The sequence below is a fragment of the Mesocricetus auratus genome, unplaced genomic scaffold, assembly GCF_017639785.1.
Source record: "Mesocricetus auratus isolate SY011 unplaced genomic scaffold, BCM_Maur_2.0 Super-Scaffold_100022, whole genome shotgun sequence".
Classification (NCBI taxonomy): domain Eukaryota; kingdom Metazoa; phylum Chordata; class Mammalia; order Rodentia; family Cricetidae; genus Mesocricetus; species Mesocricetus auratus.
This window is the reverse complement of record NW_024429203.1, coordinates 24,498,317-24,523,803: the sequence shown is the minus strand read 5'-3', so window position 1 is coordinate 24,523,803 and position 25,487 is coordinate 24,498,317. Positions and strand designations below refer to the sequence as shown.

The following is a 25,487-nucleotide window of genomic DNA, read 5'->3' as shown; positions in this document are numbered from 1 at the left end:
GGAATTAACCATCAAAGGAAAAATAAATGCAAATTTCCCCCTTTAAAAAAAAATGAACACCAGTTACTAGGGTAAATAACAACTAGGTTGAGTGTTTTTTTCCCCTGGAAAAAGATGGGAAAAAACCAGTTTTTCCCAACATGGGTAGAAATTATAAAGCAAAATGTGGCATTTTCATTTCATGGTAGTGATTTTGGAAGCTTATTTACACTGTAAGTTCTGAGCTGGAAGTGGACAGTTTCCACTCTTCCTGGTAGTCTTTGTGGTTGTGGGGTGTTCCCACTTAGCCAGAGCAGCACCAGTACAAGGGTAATGAAGAGGACCCAGCTGAAAAACTGTGACTCAGTATTCTTATTTTATTGGTTTATGGCTTGTGGGCAGCTGGCTGGGGCCAGCAACTCCAGAGGCCCTGCGTGTATCTCCCTTTTCCCCCATCAGCTAATTCCATGCTTGGTAGGTCCCCTACCTGAAAGCAGTATGTAGAGCATATAGGGATAGGATGCAGCAGGTGTCCCAGGAAAATTCAGCTCTTCCCGCTAACACTGGTTTCATGTCTGTTGTGTTAGAACTGACAGGGAAGAAATGAGTGTGGCCCCCACTACCTAGCCCAAGAACCAGCCTGGGTACCCATGTCCTATTGGGAGGGGCAGCAGAGAGCAGGACAGAAAACTGCTCAATCAGGAAAGGTGGAGAAGGAGAGAAGGAAGCCCTGAGGCTGCCCTCCTTTCTCCAGGCAGCCTAGATACTGAAGGGAATGACACAGTCAAAAAGCTCCCTACTTCTTACATTCATGGTTTAATACTAGCCAATGTATGATGATGCCTTAGTCAAATAAATAGAGGGACTGCTGGAGAGGAAAAGAAAGTATGAACTCACTCAGTACACCATAAAGATCCTACCACTTTGTACCATTGGGCAAGAAAAATAAAATAAAAACAAAATCCAGCCAGAGGCAAAGGCATCAGCCCTATACCTGCTGAATGAATCTTCAGAATTCTGCCTTTGTGAAACAGGTAGGAGAATTCTCCTATCTGTTCCTTTTAGCACCTCAATTGGAGTGAACCTATGCCAGGAAGACAGTTCCCAGCCCTGCAGTGTTCTGTTGTCCCATAGGGCACCTGGAACCTTGGAGTTGGGACATTTCGGTGCCACCTAGCGTGTAGAAGAAGCAGGTAGAGACAGGTGGAATTAACAAGGTAGGAATTCACCTGTCCAGTGGGACTGTCTCATGGGCACTGTTCCTTGTGAAGACAGCTTTAAACAGAGCTCTTTGGCTAATAAGCCCTTTCCCCCTATCTCATTTCGGTTCAGGCTGCAACCCCAGACACATTGGGGAATGACATCTCTCTTAGTCTAAATGGGCTTCTGTCTTGGAGATGAGTTTAAATTTGGGACTAAAAAGTGATAATATTTCTGCCTTTCCTTGCTTTGCTACCAACTCCTTCCTCTGTCTCTGTCTTGTCTCTCCTATCTTGACTGCCCCCAGGAGTACAAACATTGCATCACATTGGTTTTGTTTAACTCAAGAAGCAGTCTTTGCACCAGTGAAGGCTTGATTCTGCAGTCCCTATCACTAAAGCAGCTGAATAACTGCATTTCCTTCTGCTGATTTCAGCCAACAGGGAAATGAGATTGGCCCTTTCTCTGCCAGGGTACCACGGGGACACATGCCAGGTAGCCTGGTTATAACACCAGAACTTCTGGAAGGACAGAAAGAATACATTGGGTTGGAGAATCTAAAGGGTGCTGGGCAGAGGGTCAGAGCTGAAGCTTCAAGCAGCAGAATTCCAACTCAAGGTTGAGGTGACCAAGGGTATTCCTGCCACCAGAATGCTGCTTTCTTCCCTCTTCTGTTTCCTACAGCTGCAAGCCCTGTAACCCACCTTTGCCAGCTTTCCCTTTTCTTTCAGAGCAGAAGCATTTGGCAGGTTGGTTAGGGTCCTGAGGTGCTCTGTGTTTCCAACTTGTGTGACCAAAGGGAACCACCCAGATGTGGTCCAGGGAAATCTCTGTCATCTGCTCACAGGCCTCCTTATTTCAGCAGGGAGATGTCATCAGCAAAGTCATCATGCTGATGGCGCAGGCAGCGCAGGCAGCGCCACTGACATACCATGAGGCAGAGTGGCAACATGAAGAGGGCGCAGATGGCAGCCATGACATAGGCTATGGTCATAAGTGTCGACTCATCTGTTTGGGGAATGTTGTAGCCACAGTCTTCCATGTCTGGTGTAACAAAAGGACCTTCCACTGCTGCCGTCCTGAACTCATCGTGCACTGGATAAAGAGTAGAGATGAACCAGTAGCTCTTATTGTCATAGAGCAGTTTGGGTTATTCAATTAAAACTGCTTCCTGACAAGGACCCCTTGGGATCCACCCAAGTGAGGCTGTGCAGAGCCCTTCCTGGAAAGAGTGAGCAGTGGAAAAGGGGCCAGTGCTGGGGGAGATCTGTTTCTCTTTCCAGGACCCTGGAAACTGCAAGGCTTTCTCATTTTCCCATCCAGTAGAAGTGATACCAAAAAGTCAACAGTTCTGAGTTGACTAAAATCCAGCTCCTTTCACACCTAGCAGACTTAACCCATCACTATGAAAATCCAACCAGCCTTGCCACCTGCCTGTGGTAGCATTCAGCCTCACTTTGGGCAGCCTTGTAGCTGGGGTTTCTAAGTGCTTGTGAAGCTCTGGCTGTTACGGGTTTCCAATAGTGCTTTCCCTGTCAGACAGGGGTCACCAGAGCAAGCCTCAGCCCTAGCTTTCACAATTAATTAGCCAGAGGCAACAGTTACTACCTTCCAAACAGAAAGGGACCTGGGTATCCTAGCTGCTGACAAGGAGAACATAACAAGACTGACCCCACACCCTCCTCACTGATGCTCTCACCATGGCAAGCACTGACAGCAAAGCCAATTCGCTTTCGGGCCCGGTCAAAGACCACATAGAAGCCTTCCATGATGACAGCTCCCATAACAGTGCCTGTGGATGACTGTGAGATGGCGAACTTGTAACAGTCATCTTGGGACGTGGCCACATCTTCTACCGGCCGTAGGTATTGCTAGGGATAGAGTCACAGAGTGAGATCATGTCATCTAATTTTGTCCTCCCACCTTTCTCTGCCTTCTAGCCATCTGCATGCACTTAACTCTTCCTCAAGCCCTGAGATGTTGACTTTTCCAAGACCCCTTTACCACTAGACATTCATTTTGTCTTTGAAGTTGTAGAAAGCCATGTCTCTTTACTGCACACACTTTGTCTTCTTGGCATCCCACTGCCTCAGCTTGGGGACATACCTGAGGAAGAATGGTGACGCGGAAGGACTGGTTGGTGGCCTCACCCATGAGGTAAAGTGAGATGACTGGGAAAATGTTCCAAGGGGTAGTGCCTGCTTGCCAGCACACCAGCTGCTCCCCTAGCCAAAAGCCGTCAGGGAACTTCTCCGTCTGTTGACAAGAGAGGAATGTGAGGAATCAGCCTGTCTCACCACCTCTCCTCTTGTGTTCATAATTGCAGTGACAGTACCACTATTCGTTTTTCTAGGGAAATTGCCAGAGTGGCAGAGGTAAACTAGACTAAGGATCGGGAGGAGAAAGTGGGACACTGGGCTTATAAATTTGTGTTAGGGCTACTGAGGATGGCAGCTCACACTGCCTATGGGTCCCAGAATTTGGAAGACTGAGGCATGAAGATGTCAAGGCCCACCTGCATTATAATCATGACCCATCTCAAAAAAAAAAAAAAAAAGAAAGAAAAGAAAGGTACCAGCTGAGCCAACAGACCAACACCAGTTTCTAAGTGCTCTGAGTGGAAGGATCTGTGTATAGACATCTTTGGTGCTTGCTGAGGATGTGACTGTCACTGACTCTGACACCATTTTGTTTTGAGTCCACTGACCGAGGAGGCTGCCTTGATGGATTTGACTGCAGCTTCAAACACTTTCTTAGGCAAACGAAGGTTGGTGGTGCCACTGTCCACGATGCTCTTATCATAGTTGTACTGAGAAGGAGAACATAGGGTCAAAAGAGCTTTTCTGAGGCAGAGTTGGGAGGGTTGAATCTAATAACGAGGCTTCCTGCTAGGGTTGGCATCTTAGCTTTATATACCTCCTTGGGCAAAGTTACTCTGTGTACCTGTTTCCTTGTCTCTAAATTGAAGATAACAACAGTATCTACCTCAAAGGTTATCATAAGGATTAACTAAGTCAACACACTGAAAGTAGTCCCTAGCAGATCCCAGGCACTTGGTGAGTATTAACTTCATTATCTTGTGTGGGTAGGTGTTCTCCAAATCTAAACAAAATGCCTTGTGTGGTGGTCTAACTTCTTCCAGTACTTTTATGTAGTTATTCTCATTTAACACATAACAATCTAGAGAAGGTTGGTTCAGCATGCACGAAGTCCTGGGTTTGAATCCTAGTACTGCATGGTGGTGTATGCCTGTAGAGCACTTGAGAGTCAGAGACAGGAGGACCAGAAGTTCAGGCTATGTAGCAAGTCTAAGGCCAGCATCTGCTACATGAGACCCTACCTCAAAAAGCCAAAAAAGTGGACCATTGAGCTATCTTAACAGGTAAGAGTGCCAAATATGACCTGAGCTCAATCCCAGGGAGACCCATATGGTGGGAGAATTAGTTACTGAAAATTGTCCTCTAACCTCCACACACAAGCTGTGGCACATGTGCCCCCCCAAAAAAAAATGTAAAAGAAAGAATCTAGGGAAGCTGGCGGTGGTGGCGCACGCCTTTAATCCCAGCACTTGGGAGGCAGAGGCAGGCAGATCTCTGTGAGTTCGAGGCCAGCCTGGTCTACAAGAGCTAGTTCCAGGAAAGCCTCCAAAGCTACAGAGAAACCCTGTCTCGAAAAACAAAAAACCAAACAAAAAAAGAATCTAGGGAAAGAGACCCCCAAATGTTGGCATTTGGAGCATGTGAAGCGTAGGGACTAACACTTTATATGCTAGCTTGGACTTTCACAGTCTCTGAGAAAGTTTGTTTTTACCTCTGCTTCACAGATGAGGAGACTGACACACAGGAGGCACGTAGAAACAGCAGGGCTAGAGTCAGATCTGTCCTACCTTGGACCTCACAGACTTGCCCGAGGCCATGAAAGACAGTGACTAGAGTCCAGACAGGAATTAGTTCCATGTTTTCATTACTACATTGTAAGCTACATGGTCCAGGCTCTGTGACTGTTCTGCCAGGCTCTGCCCTTCACCTCAGGGACTGCTGTGTGATGGCTAAGCTTTTGACTTGGTTCAGTCCTGACAGGTCCTGTGCCTCCACCCTCTCCTCCCAACCTCTTGACTCTCTCACACTGTGGGGCTAACCCTTTACTCTCACTTGAATCCCCTTCCATTTTATTACCTCCTTGCAGTCCATTTTCAAATCTTGACCATTGATTTCCACACGTACAATGATCACTTCATAATACCACTCCCGCCTGATGGGTGTGTACCAAAGACTGCCAGTGTATAGCGAGTGGTCGATACCGCCAATTATCTAAGAGAAAAAGAGACAGATACCTGTGTCCTAGTCCTAGCACAGGAGGAGAGCAGGTCACCCGAAACTAAACAAGATCAGTCATTTCTTGGGGTGTCAAGATTCTTTCCACACCACCCTTTCTATCTCCCTTTCTAATCCCATCATGCCCTATGCACGGTAATTTTTAGTGTCTTAAGTGTGTTCAGGAGAAGAGATACTTCAGTATTATTTGTATTAAAATCTAATAGCCCTTGACAGAAAGTTATTGAAACATAAAATAGCAGCCAGGCTGCAGTGGTAATCCCAGCACTTGGGAGGCAGAGTTAGGTGGATCTTTGTGAGTTCAAGGCCAGTCTGGTCTACAAAGTGAGTTCCAGGACAGGCTCAAAAACTACACAGACTCTGTCACCAAAACAAAACAAAAAAACCTAAGCTAACACAATAAGTGTAGAATGAATTATTTGCTGCTTTCATGAGTTTTATTTTTTTTGCTTGTTGGAGAATCCCTTGTTACTGTCCTAATTAATAAATGGACTTGAACTGAGTCTGGTGGCATATACCTGTTATCCTAGCACTTGGAAAATGGAAAGAGGAGATGCTACAAATCTTGGGCCAACATGGTCTACACAGTGAGCTCTGGGTCAGCTGAACTACAGACAGTATTTCTTACAAGCTTAAATCCTTGTATATCTGTCTTCAGACTATTAGACAACAATTTAACAGGTCTAATTTTTATTTCCTTTGAAATGTACCTAATTGTTTCTGATCCTTCCCGTGAGTGACTTGGCTCCTTTCAAGAAAAGAAAGAGACAACCGGAAAAAGGTGGGAAGTAGGCTTGGGAGTATAAAGGGGTTTCTTGATCCTGGCCCCGAGGACAAGGACCCATGGCCCGTCTGAGAACCTACTCACCATGCTCCCTCCCACTGAGGCTAGTGCCTCAGTCTGGTTGAGGGGGAAGCCAGCGCCACAGAGCTGCAGGGAAAAGACATTGGGAATGTGGGTCTGCTTCACCAGTGAGTCAAAGAAGGGTTCCAGGGAGTCGTCAGGCTGTAGCAGAAAGACACAGGAGTAAATCATTGTGCAGGGGCCCTAACCGACAGAGGTCAGCTTCCTGCCTATACTCAGGGGCAAGGGCAAAACTTGGGGATATTCCTCAGGAAAGATCAACTTGAGGTACTGAGATCTAGCTGAGCAAGGGTAAGACATTGTGGGGCAAATAGACCAGTGTTAGCCTTAGAACTTTCCATCCATCCCCATATGGTCAAATTATTTCATATTTGGGGACAGTCTCCTGTACCCTTCCATGACAATCCCAACTCCTGCCTTGTTTACAGCCCTTCAAACAAACAAACTGTTCCTCTTCCTTTGTGGTCTCTCTCTCTCTCTCTCTCTCTCTCTCTCTCTCTCTCTCTCTCTCTCTCTCTCTCTCTCTCTCTCTCTCTCTCTCTCTCTCCCCCTCTCCCTCTCCCTCTCCCTCTCTCCTCTCTCTGTCTCCTCTGTGTGTGTGTATGTGTATAGTGTGTATGTGTGCGTGCATATACACATACATATAGAAACCAAAAGACAACCTTGGATATTCTTCAGAATCTATGTACCTTTTAAAAGTATGTGTTTTATAGCATGGATGTGAAGATAAGAGGACAATGGGCAGGAATCAGTTTTCTCCTTCTGCCACATGGTTCTCAGGTTTGGTGGCAAGGGTTCTAATCCAACAAGCCACCTCATAGCCCTAACTCATTTTGTTTTACAATTTATTGTTTTATGGGTATGGGTATTTTGCTTTCCTGCCTGTATGCCTATGTACCATGCATGTACTTGGTGCCTGCAGAGGCCAGAAGAAGGCATTAAATCCCCTGGAGCTGACATGTGGGTGCTAAGAATCAAACCTGAGTCCCTTGGAAGAGCAGCAAGTGCTCTTAGCTGCTTAGCCATCTCTCCAGCTGCATCCTACCCTGCTTTCTAAGGCAGGGTCTCTCACTAGTAGGCCAACAAGTCCCAGGATTTACTTGACTCTGCCTTTCTAGAGTTGGGATTACAAGTGTGCACTATTACACCCAGTTCTTTCTAAAAATGTAGGTTGTGGGGATTAAGATCAGGTTCTCAATACTGCTAGGTAAGCACTATACTCACTAAGTCATCTCTCCAGTTCCATGTTTACCCTTTCATCCTTGTCCCTTCTCTCCTGACTCCTTCCTTGTGTGGCATGCAGTGAACAATGTGCAGGCAACAGTGTATAGATCCAGGTGTGGTTCTCACCCTGGCAATCTCAGCATAGGCCAGCCCTAGGATGCCCTCCCAGTTGGAACCATTGATGAAGAACTTGTCCGACTCAGTGATGGCAGCGATGTTGGCACGCACAGTGACGTTGGGGCCATGAGGGATGCTCACCAGGTCAGTGCCCAGCTCCCCCTCCCACTTGCCCTGGGTGTAGGGCACATACACACCCTTTCGAAGGTCTCGGTATGTGCTGGACCTGTAAAAAGACAGAAATCTGTGTCTGCAAAGCTACAACAATGGGTATGTGTCATCAAAAATATTCCCAAATGTTCCCTTACCCCCACAGTACTCTAGAATCTGCTCAGCAGAACTGCCCTAGACTTATCACCCAGAAATGAATGTAAGGCAACTCTTCAGATAGACGAGGCAAGCTCTAGCTGAAGCTTGCTCTCCTGTTTCCATAGTTCATATTGTTAGACCTGAAACTCAGGCTTATGAAGAACAAGATGGGCTTTTGTGCATTGTGCCTGCTGCTACTGCAGAGACAGCTATTGGACATCTCCTCCCCCACCCTAGTTCCAGCATGCTCCCAGAGAAAAGGAGCCATTGACTCTCTTGCTGCCTTGGGGCTCAGTGGTACCACCTGCGTGATGGAGAAACAACCAGCAGGGACTGTGGAGGTCATGTAAGGACTTCCAGAGAAGATTGGAACAAGCATCTCTGCGGAGTAGACAAGTGATGGACACCATGAGAGGAATTGTACTCATTGCTAAGGGATGCCCTCACCTGTGTTTTAATCATGTAATTAACCAAGACTGGCCAATGATGGGACTGCATGAAGACTTGGAATGAAATGTCCTTCACTGAGCTTACTCACACTCCTTCCTCAACTATGTTCTTAGGGAAAAAAGAACAGCAGTTTGTACTTTCCTGCAAGCTCAAGGTTAGGATGTAAGTTAGAGGCCATACTTTCCTCATGTCTTCACACAGACATGTCTCAAGCACTGGATCTCCCTCACCACATCCTCATTCTGCATTGATAAGAGGCCATCTACATCACCCTCCACTGTCTCTCTCCCCTTTTACCAATCTAGGCTACTTTCCACCACTAAGCGATGACATTTAGGATGCTACCAGAAGAGGGATTCAGTGAGGACCATGAAAGAGTCTTCCCTTCATACTTTTTGGCTTCTTAAAACTCAAGAGTAAAGTTTTTGGTTATGTGGTGTATTCACATGAGTGTGCACAGATGAACAAGGGGTGTCTTCTGTTGCTCTCCATTTTAGTTTTTGAGACAATGTCTCTCTCTGAAGTTGGCTATTTCAGCAAGGCTGGCCAGAAAGCTTCCAGATCTGCCCATCTTAGCCTGCCAATGCTGGGGTTACACAGCTATGCCTGGCTTCTATGTGGATGCTAGGAACTTGAAGGCAGTCCTCTTGTTTTCACAGTAAGTTCTCCCTAGCTTCCCTATTTTTTTTTTTGAGAGTTGCTATATAGACTACACAGTCTCAGCAATCCTCTAAATGTTGGGATTACTGGTATATACTGTCATGCCCAGCTCCTTTACATGCTGAAATCATGCATAACAATTCAGAGTGGCCCCTGGGTGAGAACATGGTGAAAGACACTAATCACTGTAACCTGTTCAGCCTTCTAAACTGTAAGATTAGCCCTCTTTTTTTTGTGATAGGGTTTCTCTGTGTAACCCTGGCTGGCCTGTAACTCACTAGGTAGACCAGGCTGGCCTTGAATCCAGAGATGTGCCATCTCTGCCTCCTGAGGACTGGGATTACAGGTGTGCACCACCATGCCTTGCTAGCTTACCCATTTGTCCATACAGAGGATGAAATGGTTCTTGTTCTGCTCTGGGAGTCTTGAGGCTGCTCCATCCTTTCCCTCCCATGGGAAGCTGTCCCATGTCAGTATGGGAGGACTTCCTGACTGCCCTCAGCCCACCCTTTCCCATACTATGTCTTTTTTCCCAGCCCTAGCTGCCTCCTTTTGCTTCCCCCTTCCTAGTAGGAAGAAAGGCTCTTGTTCTTACACCCTCTCTCACTCCTTGGAAAATCCCCCACTCCCACCCATCCCTAGGACTTACAGCTGCCTCTGGTAGTATCGATGCAGGAAAGGGTGTGGGGCAGCCCCCACTGCAAAGTTACTACTGCCCGTGTCCACCAGGATGTTGAGCTGTCAGAGAAAGAGAGAAAAGACATTGCAGACAGATGGTTCTGGACATGCTGGCCTGTGGTCCCACTGGAACTTTGCATAGAAGACTAGCCAGGCTGACACCACTGGAACCAAGGCCACAGACAGAATTTGGGGGTCCTACTGAGCCTCAGAGATTCTACTTGCTTCTGTCTGTGTAATGCTAGTGTTCCCTATGCCATCTGAGCTACTCCATTTCTCTCTGCTATCAAGTGGCCTCTGCTATAACTGATCCACTACCATGTTCAGCACTCACTGCTTCCCTTTCCCTGGCTTCCCAGGATGAAGCCTGGGTCATCTCTCTGGTTGTGAGAGATGCTATTCTAGGAGTTGGCACTGGCAAGGAAAGATTGGGGGGGTGACACATTGGCACTCTGATGTACAGGATCCCATGCCCGATAATGTGGTTTCTCGTCTGTCTGAGGTACTTAAGCTTATATGTGCTTATATTGTCAGAGAGAATGGGGATCCAGGAGTCCCATGCTAAGGACAGATGGACAAGTGTGTCTATGTTCCTTGCTATGCAACTGTTTCTCCTAGCATCTTGTCTATCCTGCTCCCTGCTCCTCACTTTGTACCTGAGTCCTCTTAGTAAACTGAATGATATTCTTTTTCTTTCTAAAGAGGCTTGAACCATTCTCCTTAAAGTGTAAAAACCAAAGAAAAGCCGGGCGTTGGTGGCACACGCCTTTAATCCCAGCACTCGGGAGGCAGAGGCAGGCGGATCTCTGTGAGTTCGAGACCAGCCTGGTCTACCAAGCGAGTTCCAGGACAGCCTCCAAAGCCACAGGGAAACCCTGTCTCGAAAAACAAAAACAAAAACAAAATATTAAAACTCATGTATCTTCATTTGCTTTTAGTTATTCATGCTCATCACTGATTGTTAACGAAATAATAAAGTAAAAAATTCCTGACAGCCTCTTCTATTTGGTCATCTTGGTAAGGATTGTTTAGGAGTTTTGTTTGTTGTTTTGTTTAATTGTTTTTCCAAGGGGCTGGAGAGATGGCTCAGTGCTTAAGAACATTGGCTGTTCTTCCAGAGGACCAGGGTTCAATTGTTTTTCCAAGTTGGAAATAGCTGCTAATTCAAACTGGTTGAAGTCACTGACCCCTTCATCTGGAATTGACAAAAATGTACAGTAGGCAACCTTTTGATATCACAGAGCTAAGACCCCTGCCTACAAATCATGTCAATGTATGCATCCTATGAATAGTCAAGGTTTATGCATGTGCAAACCATTCAATACTTCACCTTTCCTCTCCTCTAGTCACTTGTCACCATGACTTGTCTTAGCTTTCCATTATGGTGACACAATAAAGAGGAAAGCTGTAAAAACTTATTTTGGGTTCATGGTTTCTCTTCTGTTTTTTTGAAAGACAGGTCTCCTATTACCCAGCCTGGCTTTTGAACTCACTCCTTAACTGAGAATGACTTTGATCTCTGTATTCTACCTGTACCTCCAGAGTGCTGAGCTAAAGGTCCAGGTGCTTCAGTCTATGGTCACTAGGCCACATTTCTTTGGTTTGTGTCAACATAGTACATCATGTGACAAAGGAAACCTCTTCATCTCATAGCGGCCTAGAAGCAAAGGAAGTTGAAGGAGCCAGAGTTGTAATGTTTCCTCCTAGAGAAACCTCCAGTTACCCTTCTTCCTCCTAACACCAAGCTGAAAATGCATCAGCCTTTGGGGTACTGTTTAGATTCAAGCTATAGCAGCCCTGATTCTTTACCACACAAACATCCTTCAACCTTACCCTATCTGGAGGCAAATTTTAGTCTGAAGGTTCCCCATCTTCCTATTTAGGCACCTCAAAGATAAATTATCTTTGTAAAAGAAGCCACTGCGGTGATTAGCATAGAGTCTAGAGTGTATAGCAGGCTTGGTATGGTAAGGGTCCAGTGGCCTGACCCCTCCCCTCAGCCACATCAAACCATTGTTAGTAAGTGCGCTATATCCTAGGAGTAGAGAAAAGGCAGGGCCCTGTCCTTAGGAAAAAGCCAGCAGTCTGTCATTGGAATCTGACTTCCCCACCCCAGCACCTCTGCTTCTCCTCTAACTCAGCTTCTCCCCTAGCCTCAGGCCTTCACTTCCTTTCTCAGTGAAGTCAACAGAGCTCTGACAGTCACCTCAAGCAGGTCACCATGCTCCTCCAATCTTGTTTTGTCCTGTCTACCAAGACCTTCCCCATCTACTCCATGATCGGCAAGCAGCACCCATGCGACTGTGGGGACTACTTCCAATGCCTGACCTTCCCCAACCTTCAGACCCTGCCTCAGACTCCCAGTTCCCACTCCTGCCTGGGTCCCCATATCCCTCGCTGCTCCCTTCTTCCCACCTCTACTCCCATGCCTCTCCCTGGTCTCTGGGCAACCATCAGTTAACAGTGGTTGTGCTTTCAGAGAAAATCAATAGAGCTGAGAGACTCTACACATCAGATTTCAACCACCTGGGTTAATGGTTAAAAGGCCTCATTCCCCCCTCCAGAGGACCCCTTTCCCTACGTTAGGGGCTTAGCTCCTAGCACCAGAAATGGGTTTCCTCCCGAAACAGCCCTGTAGCCTGTGCATGGGAGGGACTACTTGGAATGTGTGCACAGGCCAGCTCTGGCAGATCGGCAACATCTTTACACTAAAATGGAGCCTTTATCCAGGGACCCTGTTGACAAGGCCTTTTCCTGTTTCTTCAGGCTGCTCCCTTCTCTACCACAAGGTACAAATCCTCTCATTGCCTTCCAGTCCCAGTCTTACTCTTTCATCTGAGGAAGGTCTCTCTCAGACAACCAGAGCTAAGTCCAAGAAAGAACAACCTTCCTCACTCCAGTCCCCACACATGACCTAGTCCAGGGCTTCAGACTCCACTTTCTCTTGCTTCTCCCTCTCCACAAGAAGATGGGAAGCCAGAGGAAACCACTGAGACTCCCTCTGCAGCAGTGTCTGGCTGTTCCTCCCACATGGTCTTGATGCTGAGAAGTGATTTCTGGGCCTGTCTTTCAACAGCTGTAACTGAGCCCCCGGGCAGCTCTTGGCTTGGTGTAGGCCCGGGGCAGAGGAACTGGGCTATCCGGTTCTCCCATTGCCAAACAAGACAGAGGTGGGGAATAGCTGTGGACTCCTCATCGCTTATCTCCCAGGCCCAGGGCCCACCCAGTCTTTTCTCCACCCGTTGTTCTAGTCCTCCTGGGCCTGAGGCTGCCCCAGCCACTCCTGCCCTCAGGCCTCAGTTTTTATCTGGGCTGGGGAGGCGATACTCCCCTCCTTGCTCCTTTGCTGGGCACCTACTCTAGATCCCCTGTCTTTTAGGCAGATTCAACCAGCATGTCTGAATTCTTCCCATTGGCCTTTACAAATGCCGAGTCTCTTCATTAAAAACAACACAAACCCTCCCGAATCTCACACCCGCCTCCAGCTACCCTCTCTTCACAACCTAAGCTCTCAGCCAAGCTGTCTTCATTTTCTTCACCTCCCACTCTTTCTCAACCCATTCTAAACCTGGGTTTGCCTCTATCCCGCCACTATGAAACAGCCCTTACTACAGTTACCAATGATTCCACAGGAGCGAACACGAGCGTTTAAAGACATTACTCCCCATGGCACCTCTCAGGTCCTCGCTTACCTCCCTCACACAGATCCTCTCCCTCACAGATATTCTCTCTCTCAGGCTCACACCCCCAGCTTAGCTTTGGCTTTTTTCCCCAGTACTCTTTCCCATAAGCACCTCCAAGCAGGAATGACCAAAGCTGACCTCAACCCGTTCCTCTTCAGTGTTCCCTTTATTAGTAAGTGGTGGCACCATCCAATCTGTTCCTTAAGGCAACCACCTGAGACTCCATCAAACTCCTTCTTCCTATCTGTCTGTCTCTAGTGCTCCCAGTCACCATCCTTCAAAGTTTCTGTGTCTCTGTTTCTTCCCATCTCCTCGCCCACCCTTTGTCCCAGCTAGTATCATCTTACCGCGGGATATCACAGGATTTCTCGATCTCAACTCATATATCATATATATATAACATTGTATATATGATATGTAATGATATATATGCATGCATACTGTGTGTGTGCAGGAGGACAAGGAAGCCAGAATAGGGTGCTAGATTTCCTGAACTGGATGTACAGATGGCTGTGAACTTGAGTGCTTGGAACTGAACCCTCTCCACAAGCGCAGCATGTGCTCTTAGGCCACTGAACCATCACTCCAGCCCCCAATCTCAACATGTCTGCTGTTGACCTCATCATTCGGTCTCCTGTACTGTGGCCTGAGCAACCTTCCCAAGGTAAAGGTGACCGAGTTTCCCTCCTAAGAGACAGCAGATTCCTCTCACTACTAAAATTAAAATGTTTAGCTTGCACACTTCAGGGCTTTTCCAAACCACCCCGCCTGCATACTAAGCCTCAGGCAGGCCTCCAAGCCCCGCCCCACCACACCGGCTGATGCCTGCCACTGGCCTACCCACAGAGGGAGTGACACTGGCTGCAGCTCTGCCTGGATCATCCTCTTCTTGTCCTTCTTCCTCATCTTTAAGGCTCAGCATAAATGGGGCTTCCTGGGCAGGAAGGCTGGGGCTATAACCTTAACTCTATGCTTCCTCACCATTAGCCTCTGACTCTCACCTCCCGTGTCTAAGAGCTTTAACTCCTCAGTGTAGCATTAGTTGGGTGTCCTGGTGCCCGGCCCTGGCAATAGGTCGGTCTGCCTGCCTGCCTGCCTGCCTGCCTGCCTGCGTCTATCTCTCTGTGTCTGTCTGTCTCTGTCTCTCCTAGTTTTTGAAACAATTTCTTTGTGTAGCCTTATCTGTCCTGGAACTTGCTCTTGTAGACCAGGTTGGCCTTGAACTCACAGAGATCCACCTGCTTCTGCCTCCCAATACTGGGATTAAAGATGTGGCTACCACTGCCAAGCAATAGGTGTTTCTTGAAAAAAGTCCCACCAGAAGCTATTTAGTTTTATGATCTGCCTTCCTTTCTTTACCCATCTGTTGGGAAAGTCCTGTTATTTGCCTGTTATTTGTCAATAAAGTACTGTTGAGCCTATAGGAATTTAGATAGGTGGGGCTAGGAGTCCAGGAGAATGCTGGGAAGGAGAAACACAAGAGAGTCGACATGTAACCGCATGGGGTAGGAAGCCTGGGACTATTCTCCGGTAAGAAACATACTTAGATTAACAATTATGGGGTAATTACTTAAGTCAGAGCTAGCCAGTAAGAAATAAGCAAGGCCAACAGCTTCATAATGAATATAGCCTCTTGTGTGTTTATTTGGGGACTACAAAGTGGCAGAGCCCAGGCGGCTGGCGGGTGATAAACCAAAGCGGCTAGCAAAGAAAAAGCTTCTCTTAACACCCATCCCCTTGGCTTGATATGAGAGGCTGGGTTTAGGCCACCTGTATTGTAGCCTTGTCCTTCCTTGTTGCCTGGCCTAGGGAGACCTAGGAGTCCCATGCCCAGGAGAATTAGTTTGGGGTCAGGACTAGGTCAGTGCCAATCACATAAAAACAAATGTGCTCCTGGGGGCCTCTGAGAGAAGGCGGCTTCTAGGGAAGAGCTAACAAGCCCCACAGGGAGAGGCACACCTGCCCAGGCTCGCTCTGCTGTGCTCAGCCATAGATCTTAGCTGACACAGCAAATGTGAGGCTGGCAAATTTAAGGTGGGTTCATGATTCCTCCGATCCCATAGAGCTTGACCCCCACATCCAGGGATGAAACCTGGATGAAAGGGGCCTTCCAGAGCCTCTGTCCCTGGCCTGGACAGATAGGTTGTTTTTTACTTGTAAATAATACTAGATTATTAAGAATCATCAGTGTAGGCTTGTGGTTGGCTCAGGGCTAGAGACTCGCCTAGCGTGCCCGGGGCCCAGGTTCTATCCTCAGTATGGCAAAAGAGTAAAACAAACACCTCCCTTGTCCCATAAGCTTTCCTGGCAGCCTATCCCAGGCTCTGCAGCCTTAAGCCTCCAGGGCAGAGGTTCTACCTCCAAGTCTTCCTTCCAAAGAAGACATCTGCTTTCTTCTGTGTGCACTTCCAAACTGAGAGTTGGTTAGCAAGAACAAACCTTTGGTGTAAAGCTGACATGGGGACGGGGGCTTTCTTCCATTTTGAAAAGAAGGGAACAGATGCAGGGGAGTGTGAGCAATGTGGCCATCTTACAAACCCAGTACCAGCCTCTACTGGCTCTAACTAACCCTTAAGTGTGGCCTTTCATCTTCTTGACTTTCTGGTCCCTCCCGTCTGGAAAGGAAGTGTGTGGTAGATGATTCTGTACAAGTCTTTGTGTGACTCCCTCCACAGTGACTCTGGGCTTGGCCAGTAGGACATCAGAAAAAGAAAGTAGAGGCTAATTGAGGCTCATGCACACAATCTTGTATCCTAACCAGTGAGTCTGTGTAGCAGCCCAAGTTTTGCTTCCTTAGAGACATCCTGGAGCCACAAACCTAGCAGGTTGGGGAAATTTAGCCTCTAGCTGACCTGTCAGCAGTATATAGTCCCATGAGTGGCTTCAAACAGGAGGACCTCAAGCCAACCCACAGAATCCTGAAAAATAACTTGAATTTTAGGCTACGGCAATTTGGCGGTTTGTTGCCCAGTGTTAGGCAACCTATCTGAATGAAATCCTGGGACCCTTGACATTGAAGGGCTACTGACTAACCCGGGTCACTCCCAAGGAGGGGTCACTCCCAAGGAGCCACTCTCCCCTTCCTCACTGTACCTCTTGTGACATTTCTGAAGAGTGTGATGACCTCGCCTTTCCTTAGCTTGGCATGTTCTCCTGTAGCGTGCCTGACACCTGTTCAAGCTTTAAGTCATAGTCAGATACCCTGTCTCCCAAGGGTCTGCCCAGATGAAGCTCCTCTTCCTGCAGGTCCTCAGCACCACCTGGCTTCTCCGGATATCAATGTCACTTAATCAATGATTCACTGCCTGCGTATCCCAAGATGCTCCCAGGAGTGGAGCGCCTACTGCTACCTAACTATTCCCTGGCACCAGCAAGTGTTCACACCACTTTATTTTTTGAGACAGGGTCTTTCTCTGTAGAAAAAGCATGCCTGGAACTTTCTATGTAGTTCAGAACGCCCTCAGGCTCATGGCAATCCTTCCGCCCACAAGTAAGTGTTAGAATTACAAGCCTGCACCACTGTACCTGGCTGACTTCTTATACTGACACTGGTTCTCATTTCCTGCAGTTGGTTCCCTAGAGCTCTATAGATGACAGGTATTATTCTCAAACCCAGGGCCTTAGCAGATCACCTGAGTGGCAGCCCACCATGCCCATGCACATAGCCTGAATCTCCTCTGGGACTCTGAGTTTCTTTTTTTTTTTTTTTTTTCGAGACAGGGTTTCTCTGTGGCTTTGGAGGTTGTCCTGGAACTCGCTTGGTAGTCCAGGCTGGTCTCGAACTCACAGAGATCCGCTTGTCTCTGCCTCCCGAGTGCTGGGATTAAAGGCGTGCGCCACCAACGCCTGGCGACTCTGTGTTTCCTCCCTCTGGCATACGCTCAGTTTCCTGCTGGTCCTTGAGTCATGCTCACCCACTAGGGAAAGCTAGCACTCATCTCCTCTGCTCCCTGGCAAAGTCTCCACAGGCCTTGAAAAGGAATTAGTGGTGGGGGTCACTGACCCTGAGGGGACAGACATCCTCAGCAAAAGGCAGCCATGCTTGCCACAGGGGGATTACAGTGGGCAGCGGAGAGGGCAGCCACAGGATGACTGAAGTCCAGGAGGTCTGAGAGGACAGCCTAGGAGCCCCCACTCATTGGGTCACAGTGCTCTTGAGACTAATGACTCAGCATCCGCTCTCTAACACCCACCTCACTCGCCCTCCAAAGAACCAGCAGGACAACGTGGACCAACATCAATGGATGACCTTCACCCTCGAGGACTCCTGCTAGGAGAACCTCGTTCTGGAACTGGAAAAACAGCCTGACTTTTGCCCAGGCACTCCAGAGACAGACAGAGAGAGAGAAAAAACAAAACAACAACTACAAAAAAAAAAAAAAAAAAAAAACCAGAAAAACAAAAGACAGAGACTCGAGTCGTGGGAGCTTCCCTGGGAGAGCTCTTCCTGAATTTCAACTACAATTTTCTACTTTGCTTTTTGCTAGAAATGCTCAGTCAGAGGGCATCTTTCTCAACACTTCCCTCTCCCAAATGAGTCTTTCTTTAACTGGGAGGGTAGAGGGGTCCTGTAGCCCAGCCCAGGAAGGTCACCATTTCTGATGGTTTTCTCCTTTCTGTGTCTATACCTAATACTTCTTCCCCAAAGAACAAGGTCATTTGTTGACTCTGTGGGGTGACACCCAGGTCCACCTGTTAAGTCCCAGCTCCATCAGTTTCCAGATGCCCATGCCAGTTGTTGCTGGGGTCACCCATAAGGATGGTTCACCAGCATCTGCAAGTCAATCAACACGCTCAAGACTATAAAATGGAAATTAACCCAATGCTAGTACTTAGAACTAAAGATATGAACTTGTGGTAACTTCACAAAACCCTCTCAATCTCTTTTAGCCCTAGTTTCCTTATTACCAAAACGAGCACACTAATACCTATGCCTCATTATAAGACTAGAAAAGTAACTATGGGAGCCAGGCACAGTGCCCCCTGCCAATAATCAATCCCAGGAGGTTGAGGTAAAGGATTATTGCAAATTCTAGGTCAGCATGGGCAGTATAGTGAGTTATAGTAAAGTCTGGGGTACAAGTAAGACTGTCTCACTGGGCTCCCCAGGCCCCAAAAAGGAAGGGAAATAAATATGTATGGAACTTGGGAAACTGTATCAGGTTTTAAAAGCTTGCTCCTTTGCCAGTCACCTATATAAACAAGCTGAGAGGTTAGGGAAAAGGGACCAAGGCTTTCCCTTGCCCTTTCTCTCGCCCCTTAACTCCCAGGGACTGAACAAGGCTGGTTCAATTGCACTATGACTGCTAGCATCCTGAGACCTTCCCTCCTTTCTCCCTGCTCACCGCCACCTCCCTCGCCTGGCCCTTGTCTCCAAACAGATGCTCGTCTCACACACTACCCTGTCCAAGCCCTCCTCCACACTGAAGTTGTTTTCCTGGAACCAAAATTAGATACCACCATCCCTCTCTCATAGCCCTATGAGGTCTGCCAGCTGCTTCCAGAACAAGGCCCCAATTCCACACAGCTCCCAGCCTCTCACCACAGCTCACGCACCTCTTCCTGAGGCGTCCCTTCCCACCTCTTTCCACAATGCAGGGCTGCACACCTACACCCTATCGGAAGTAGCCATTTTGCTCTGTGCACTTCCTAGACTCACCGTTCTCGGATGCTTTTTTTTTTTTTTTTTCAGGCTGACTGACTTTTATTAGTAATATAAGGACATTTTAAGTACTGTTTAAAATATTACTGAGTAACAATTATCCCCAAGAGTGTATGCATCTTTAGCTAATTCAATTCCTGGTGAGTGGTAATTTTATTTAGCTTAAAGGAAATATATGTTCAAACATTTCAATTTAAAATGATTGTGCTTCCCTGTTGTTTATTTTTTTTTTTTTTTCATTTTTATTTTTATTTTTTTTATATTAATATTTTTTTTTATTTTCCATTTTAAATTTAGATAAGAAACAAGGTTGCTTCACAAGTCAGTACGAGGTCCCTCTCCCTTTCCCTCCCCTCCTCCTGTGCCCTCCCCCTCGGATGCTTTATATATTCGTGTTTCGCACCAAGTCGCAAGCTCTCCACAACAGGTGCTCAATAAATATTTATCATACTGAGTTGACTGTCGCCAAGTTTTCCTTCCCAACAAATTATTCTTTTGTGTTAGGTCAACAATGCTTATCCTATCACAATGAGATACATGTTTTCATTTTAAGTGAAAATGAGGTAGGATAGAAACTGGGGAAATTAATGAGGTGTGGTTCACGCCTGGGATCTCAGCACCAAGGAGGCAGAGCCAGGAGTGCATACACACACATTTGAAGGCCAGGGATCAGCCATACATTAAAACAAAAACAAAAACAAAAACAGGTCTCTCTTTGATTTGGAACTAGCTGAGTAGCCTAAGGTAGCTGGCTGGCCAGTGAGTCTCAGGGATCTGCCTGGCTCTGTCTCCCCAGTGCTGGGATTACAAACACATGCCACCATGCACAGCTTTTCTTAATGTAGGTCCTAGGCTCTGAACTCAAGTTCTCAAGCACTTTACTGGCTGATTTATCTCCATAACCCCCACTCTCCTTTTTAAAAAGTATATATATGTCTCTCTCAGTAGTACTGTACTTATAGCTACAGTGAAACCTTTTCCTTCTATGTAGCTGAGGCTAGCTATATTTTCACTTCTGGTCCTCCTGCCTCTACCTCCCAAGTGCTGGGCATTCTATTGTGCCCCAGTTCCATATATGTTTAAAACCTTTTGTTAATAATAAACCTCAGTTTTGGACTGGGGTTGCAACTTGTTTGGCAGAGTACATGAATCCCTGGGTTTGATTCCCAGCATCCTATAAATCAGGTATGTTGGTGTACACTTATAACCCTACTAGAAAGGTGGAAGCAAGAGGATCAGAAGTTCAAGATTGTCCTTACCTACACAATGAGCTTGAAGCCAGCCCACATCAGTTTATAGTGGGGTTGAACCCAAGACCTCACACATGCTAGCAGGTACTGTGCTACTAAACTGTATTCCTAGCCCACCCTCACCTACCTACCTTCCTTCCTTCCTTCCTTCCTTCCTTCCTTCCTTCCTTCCTTCCTTTTTTCTTTTCTTTCTTTTGAGACAGAGTTTCTCTGTATAGCTTTGGAGCCTGTCCTGGAACTCACTCTGTGGACCAAGCTGGCCTTGAACTCACAGAGATCCGCCTGCCTTTGCCTCCCGAGTGCTGGGATTAAAGGCGTGTGCCACCATGCTTGGCTGTTTTTCTTTCTTTCTTAAGACAGGGTCTTGTTAATTTATACAAACTGCCACAAGGTAAGTCTGAACTTGTGATCCTGCTGCTGCAGCCTTGAGGAGCTGGGATTGTAGAGTGGAGTCACCAAGTCCAGTTAACAGCTCTGTTTATTCATTCAGAAGATTTCTGAGCTGGAGATTATCATATATATTGGAATATGAACTTTTGGGCTTGTGAGACGGCTCAGTGGGTGAAACAGCCAAGCTTGGCAAGCTATCTGACTTCAGTTTGGAACCCACATGGCAGAAGGGAAGAACTGACTCCTATCAGTTTTCCACTGACCTCTGCATGCAGGTTGTGGTGTGTGCACACATACGCTAAGTAGTTAATAAATAAATGTAGAAGAAAAATGTGAGCGTTAAGTTGTGTGGTGCTGGGGAATGAACACAGGGTCACCTGCAAGCTAGGCTGTGTGCTACCACGGAGCTACATCCCTAGTCCCAAGGGCTCAAAGCTTGATGAAGGAAACAAAAGTAGCTCTAGTACACTACACAGCTGTAACAGAGACATCACAGAGAGGGAGGCCCTCAATAGGCTATCCAAGAAAATAGTATTGTAGGAGGAACAAAGAGCCACCTGACCAATGACTTCACTTTCCGAGCCTATTTCTTCTTTTGAAAGCTGTGAATAATGTAGAGCTTTTATATATATTGCAGAAAAACAAAGAACAAACAAACAAACAAAAAACAGAATAAGCTGGGCTTGGTGGCACACTCCCTTAATGCCAGCGTTAGAGAGGCAAGGGCAGGTGGATCTTTGTGAGTTCAGCATTTTGGGGGCCAGCGTGTTCCACATAGTAAATTCGTGTCAGCCAGGGCTAGATAGTGAGGCCCTGCCTCAAAAAACAAGCAAACAAACATAACAAAATAAGAAGCTGGGTGTGATGGCAGACACGTTTGTCCTACCACTCTGCAGGCTTAGGCAGAAGGCCCATGAGTTGTGTCTCGCCAGAGCTCCATAGAAAGGTGGGAGAGATGTAGCAAAGCAAACAAACCAAGAGATGCAGACGGAATAAAAATAAAACGAAATCCAAAAAACGTGTATACGCCAAACCGTGCCTTCCTGCCCTCTATTTTCTTCCACCAGAAGTCTCTTTCTTTCAACATGCCATGTCAGAAACACAAAGTCACCCCCGACACCTTCTTCTTTACCCTTCACATGATGTCACAAGCGCTGCTCATCTACGTTGTGACATTCCTTGCATCTTGGTCTCCCCTCTCCCTCCCTCTCAGCACAGCCTCAGGCCGCCTTCTCCACAGACTTTACGTCTGAGCCCTTGTGAGCTTCCTGACCCGGGAAGCTTTGTATCCCGTTCTTCCTGAAACTCAGACATCTGATTGCTCGCTTGCTTTGTATCATTTTCCACTATAATTTTGATTTCAATTTTCCCCTCAGAGCTGAAGTTCAAACCATATAGCTTGACATTTAAGGGTTTTTTTTTGACATTTTGGTTCAGTTTTATTTATCCAAATTGATCTGGTCTCAGCATCAACCTGTAATACCAACTGGCTTGGCTTTGTCTTGTCTCCTGAACACGCATGCATAAGCTCTAAGGCACCACTCACCCTCCCATTCATCTCTGGTCTCTTGCAGTCTGTGGGCTACAGTGGGGAAGCAGGCAAGACGCCATCATGGTGTGGTGGGAGAGGTGCCAGGTCCTGACTGGGAATGGCCTCGTTCCTTCCCATCCTCCAGGACCACACTCAGTGCACACCTACTCCATGAAGTACCTGAGTCAAGTTTACCTTCCACATCATTCTTTGTACTTCCATATATCAGTGCCTCTCAAGCTTAAGACACCCAGAAATTTTGCCTCTCAGGGCCCGGGTGAGGCCATGAGAATTTACACCCTTAACAGGTTCTATAGAGTCTACAGACCATCCCCTTTATCGAGGCAACGAATGACCTTAAAGGAGTACTTATATTCCACTTCCATTTTAAGCCGTTAGTGCAGAAGGGGTGTCTTCCATCTCTTTGTAGATCAGACCCCGAAGCATGGAAGGCACCCCTCCAAGTCCTGCATTTCCTCATTCACAGAACCCTGCCATCCCGCTCCCATTTCATGTTCTCGTAGCCCCATCAGGTAAGAAGAATGCTCTTCCTTCCCGCGGACTGCCAGGAGAGGAACAAAATAGAGCAGAGGCTGGCTAGACTAGGGTCTGGGGCAGAGCCATGTGCAACCGCAGGGTGCCTCAACTCAGGTTGCCCACTGCTGGCTAGTCAGAAGCAGGGAGTTACTGACTAGCCCCAGTCAACTACTGCTTGCCAAGGTCTGGACTGGAGCACCTACACTGCATCTCAGGGGACCAGGGAAGCACAGCAACTGGTACCCCAGTTCAAATGCATTCAACATGTTGGCCCAGATTTTATGCCTCATTGCATAGTACAGAAGAGCCAGAGGTGGCCGAGCCAGATGAGGAGGAGGTAATGTTTATCAGAGGTCAGTTAACTCAGTGCTTTCTTCTCCCCTGATACGGTTTCATTTAATCCTCACAATTATCTTGCAAAGGAGCCCTCATTTCCCACATTTTAAAGACAAGGCAATAGCCAATGGGAGGTTATATAAGTTGCCTAAGGCCACATAGCTAGGAAAAGAGAAAACTGTGAGTGGTAGGCAGAGCCCAGATTCCTGGCCTGTCTGATCCCGAAGTCCTTGCTGGTGGTGTCACAGATCTGTGCAGTTGCAGAGCACAGCACTAGAGTCCCAGGTCTCCACACGTCCCCTTCAGCGACACGTTGCCTTCTGTTGGTTCAGAATGAATTCTGCCTGTCTTAGCTTCCATACTCAGATTCCATACTCTTTCCTGTGAGGGGTGAGTGCAGGAGACCAGGACAGCAGAACCCCCAAAGCAAGCCTGAGTGTCATGGACCCAATAAGGCTGGCTCCTGTCAGGTAGCAAGAAAGGGGTTTGTGGTTCTCCCATATCTGACTGACTGAGTTAAAAGAAGTCCCTGACCCCAACACACTCCCCCCTTTCCACACCCTCCATGGACAAGCTTTGTGGGCACAGACGGGAGCCACTGAGGATCGCTCACAGACACACACAGGATCAGATTCAAGGTGACACACAGAAGCATATGCAGAATCACATTGCCATCAGTACACAGACTGGCCCACAGAGGCGGCAGATGCACTCAGAGGTCAGCCAGGAACCCCACATGGAAGGTAGCTGACTCAAACCTACACTCCCAGTCAGCACAGGCAGAGGTTGAGACCTCCACAAGCCACCTTGGAGGCACCTTGACAATTGCTGGGAAAATACAGGGGCAGTGGAAAGTGCTTTCTCCATGGCTGCTTACCCTCCACCTCGGAACCCTTCTCTTGCAAGAGAGCTCTGGCTTCTTTCCTAGGCTTATCATTCCTCAGACTCAGTTCAGCTCCCCTCTGGCCATGTTCTGAGGCATGGGTTGGGGAGAGGCTAGCGTGTAGAGAGTGGGAGTGGGGGTAGGAGAGGAGGAAGGGACTGGGGAAGCCAGAGTCTATTGGGACTTGGAGGCTTACATGGATGTCAGCAAGCTCTCCCTTTGCTGGCTTGTGGCAGTTAGGAACTGATTTATCCAAATGGTGCCAGGATTCTTGGGTTCTCAGAAGATGACAGTGGGGGGCCTTAGATTCCCCCCAGACACTAGAGAAGGGGAGAGTTGGGTGATGGGATATGAGAGACTCCAGTTTGGCCAGAGCCAGAGGGGTGCTGACACCTGTTACAGAGTCCCTGGGCCTGGCCCTTCCCCAGGGTCAGGTGCCACCACTGAAGTGCTTTTCTTGGGGGGCAAGAATGGGGCAATGAGAGGCCAGTCAGCCCTGTACTGGGACACCGAAGACTACTCCCTACCTGACCCTGAAGGAATAGCTTGGGAAGGGGCCTGTCCTGCAGCACCCACCGAGCGAAACATCTTAGGGCAGCCTGTTTTATCCCTACTCTGTCACTCCTCTATCATGCAGGAAGGAGGGCTACCGGGCCTGACCACCTTACCGTTTGTGGGGGGCTGCCCACGGTCATCTCTACGTAGTAGCCTTGGCCAGACTTGCCCCTCAGGTTGTCCACCATCTCCACAAAGCTGCCTCTCCGGTTAGGTTCCTCGGATTCCTCATCGGTCTCCCGGGGCAGCCTCAGGCCTAGGGGTGGCCCTGCCAGGCCGCTGCGAAGGGGCAACCGGATGCCAAGATGGGTGCCCTGGGCAGGTAGCATTCCCGAGCCCACCCACAGCAGAAACCAGCGCAACGCCGAGGCCATGGTGAGCCCGGGCCTTGTGGCTCCGGTTGATGACTGTCTCTGTAGCCTGCCCCAAAGTCTGGGTGGCGGTGGCTTCTCTTAGGAAAGCGGCCTTGGAGGCATCAGGACTGCAGAGCCTGCAGGCCCCTCACTCAGATCCTGGTCCAGGCAGTGGTGAGTGGGCAGGAGGAATCCGCAGCGCACTAGAGGAGAGCGGTGGCGATTCGGGACCCAGCTACATCTGGACGGCGACTGCCAGCCTCAGCGGGGAGGTCGGTCCCCTCGGGGGGCTGGGAGGAGCTGGCATGGCGATCTGAGCTCGCAGCTTTCGGGGGTCTTCCAGGTGGGGTCCCCAGCGAGAGAACAGACAGGAGCTCCCGGCTCTTGCAGCCGCGTCCGCTGCTCAGGCCACCATAATCCTGCTCCCGCTTCCCAGCACCCAGGAAGGCTGGGGAGGCGGAAAGACTTGTGGCGGTGGCTGTCAAAGCCAA

The 25,487-nt window shown here is 48.0% G+C and overlaps 1 protein-coding gene across 1 annotated transcript; it reads right to left on the bottom strand.

Annotated features, from left to right (window-relative positions):
- Positions 1 to 336: 336 nt before the first annotated feature.
- Positions 337 to 25,487, bottom strand: Bace1 (beta-secretase 1). Its single transcript, XM_040730103.1, has 9 exons — positions 24,757 to 25,487; positions 9,788 to 9,876; positions 7,729 to 7,945; positions 6,382 to 6,519; positions 5,355 to 5,489; positions 3,887 to 3,988; positions 3,286 to 3,435; positions 2,879 to 3,050; positions 337 to 2,274 (listed from the first exon to the last, which is right to left on the bottom strand). The coding sequence occupies exons 1-9, from the start codon at positions 25,015 to 25,017 to the stop codon at positions 2,033 to 2,035; spliced, it is 1,506 nt and encodes a 501-aa protein (XP_040586037.1). The 5' UTR covers positions 25,018 to 25,487; the 3' UTR covers positions 337 to 2,032.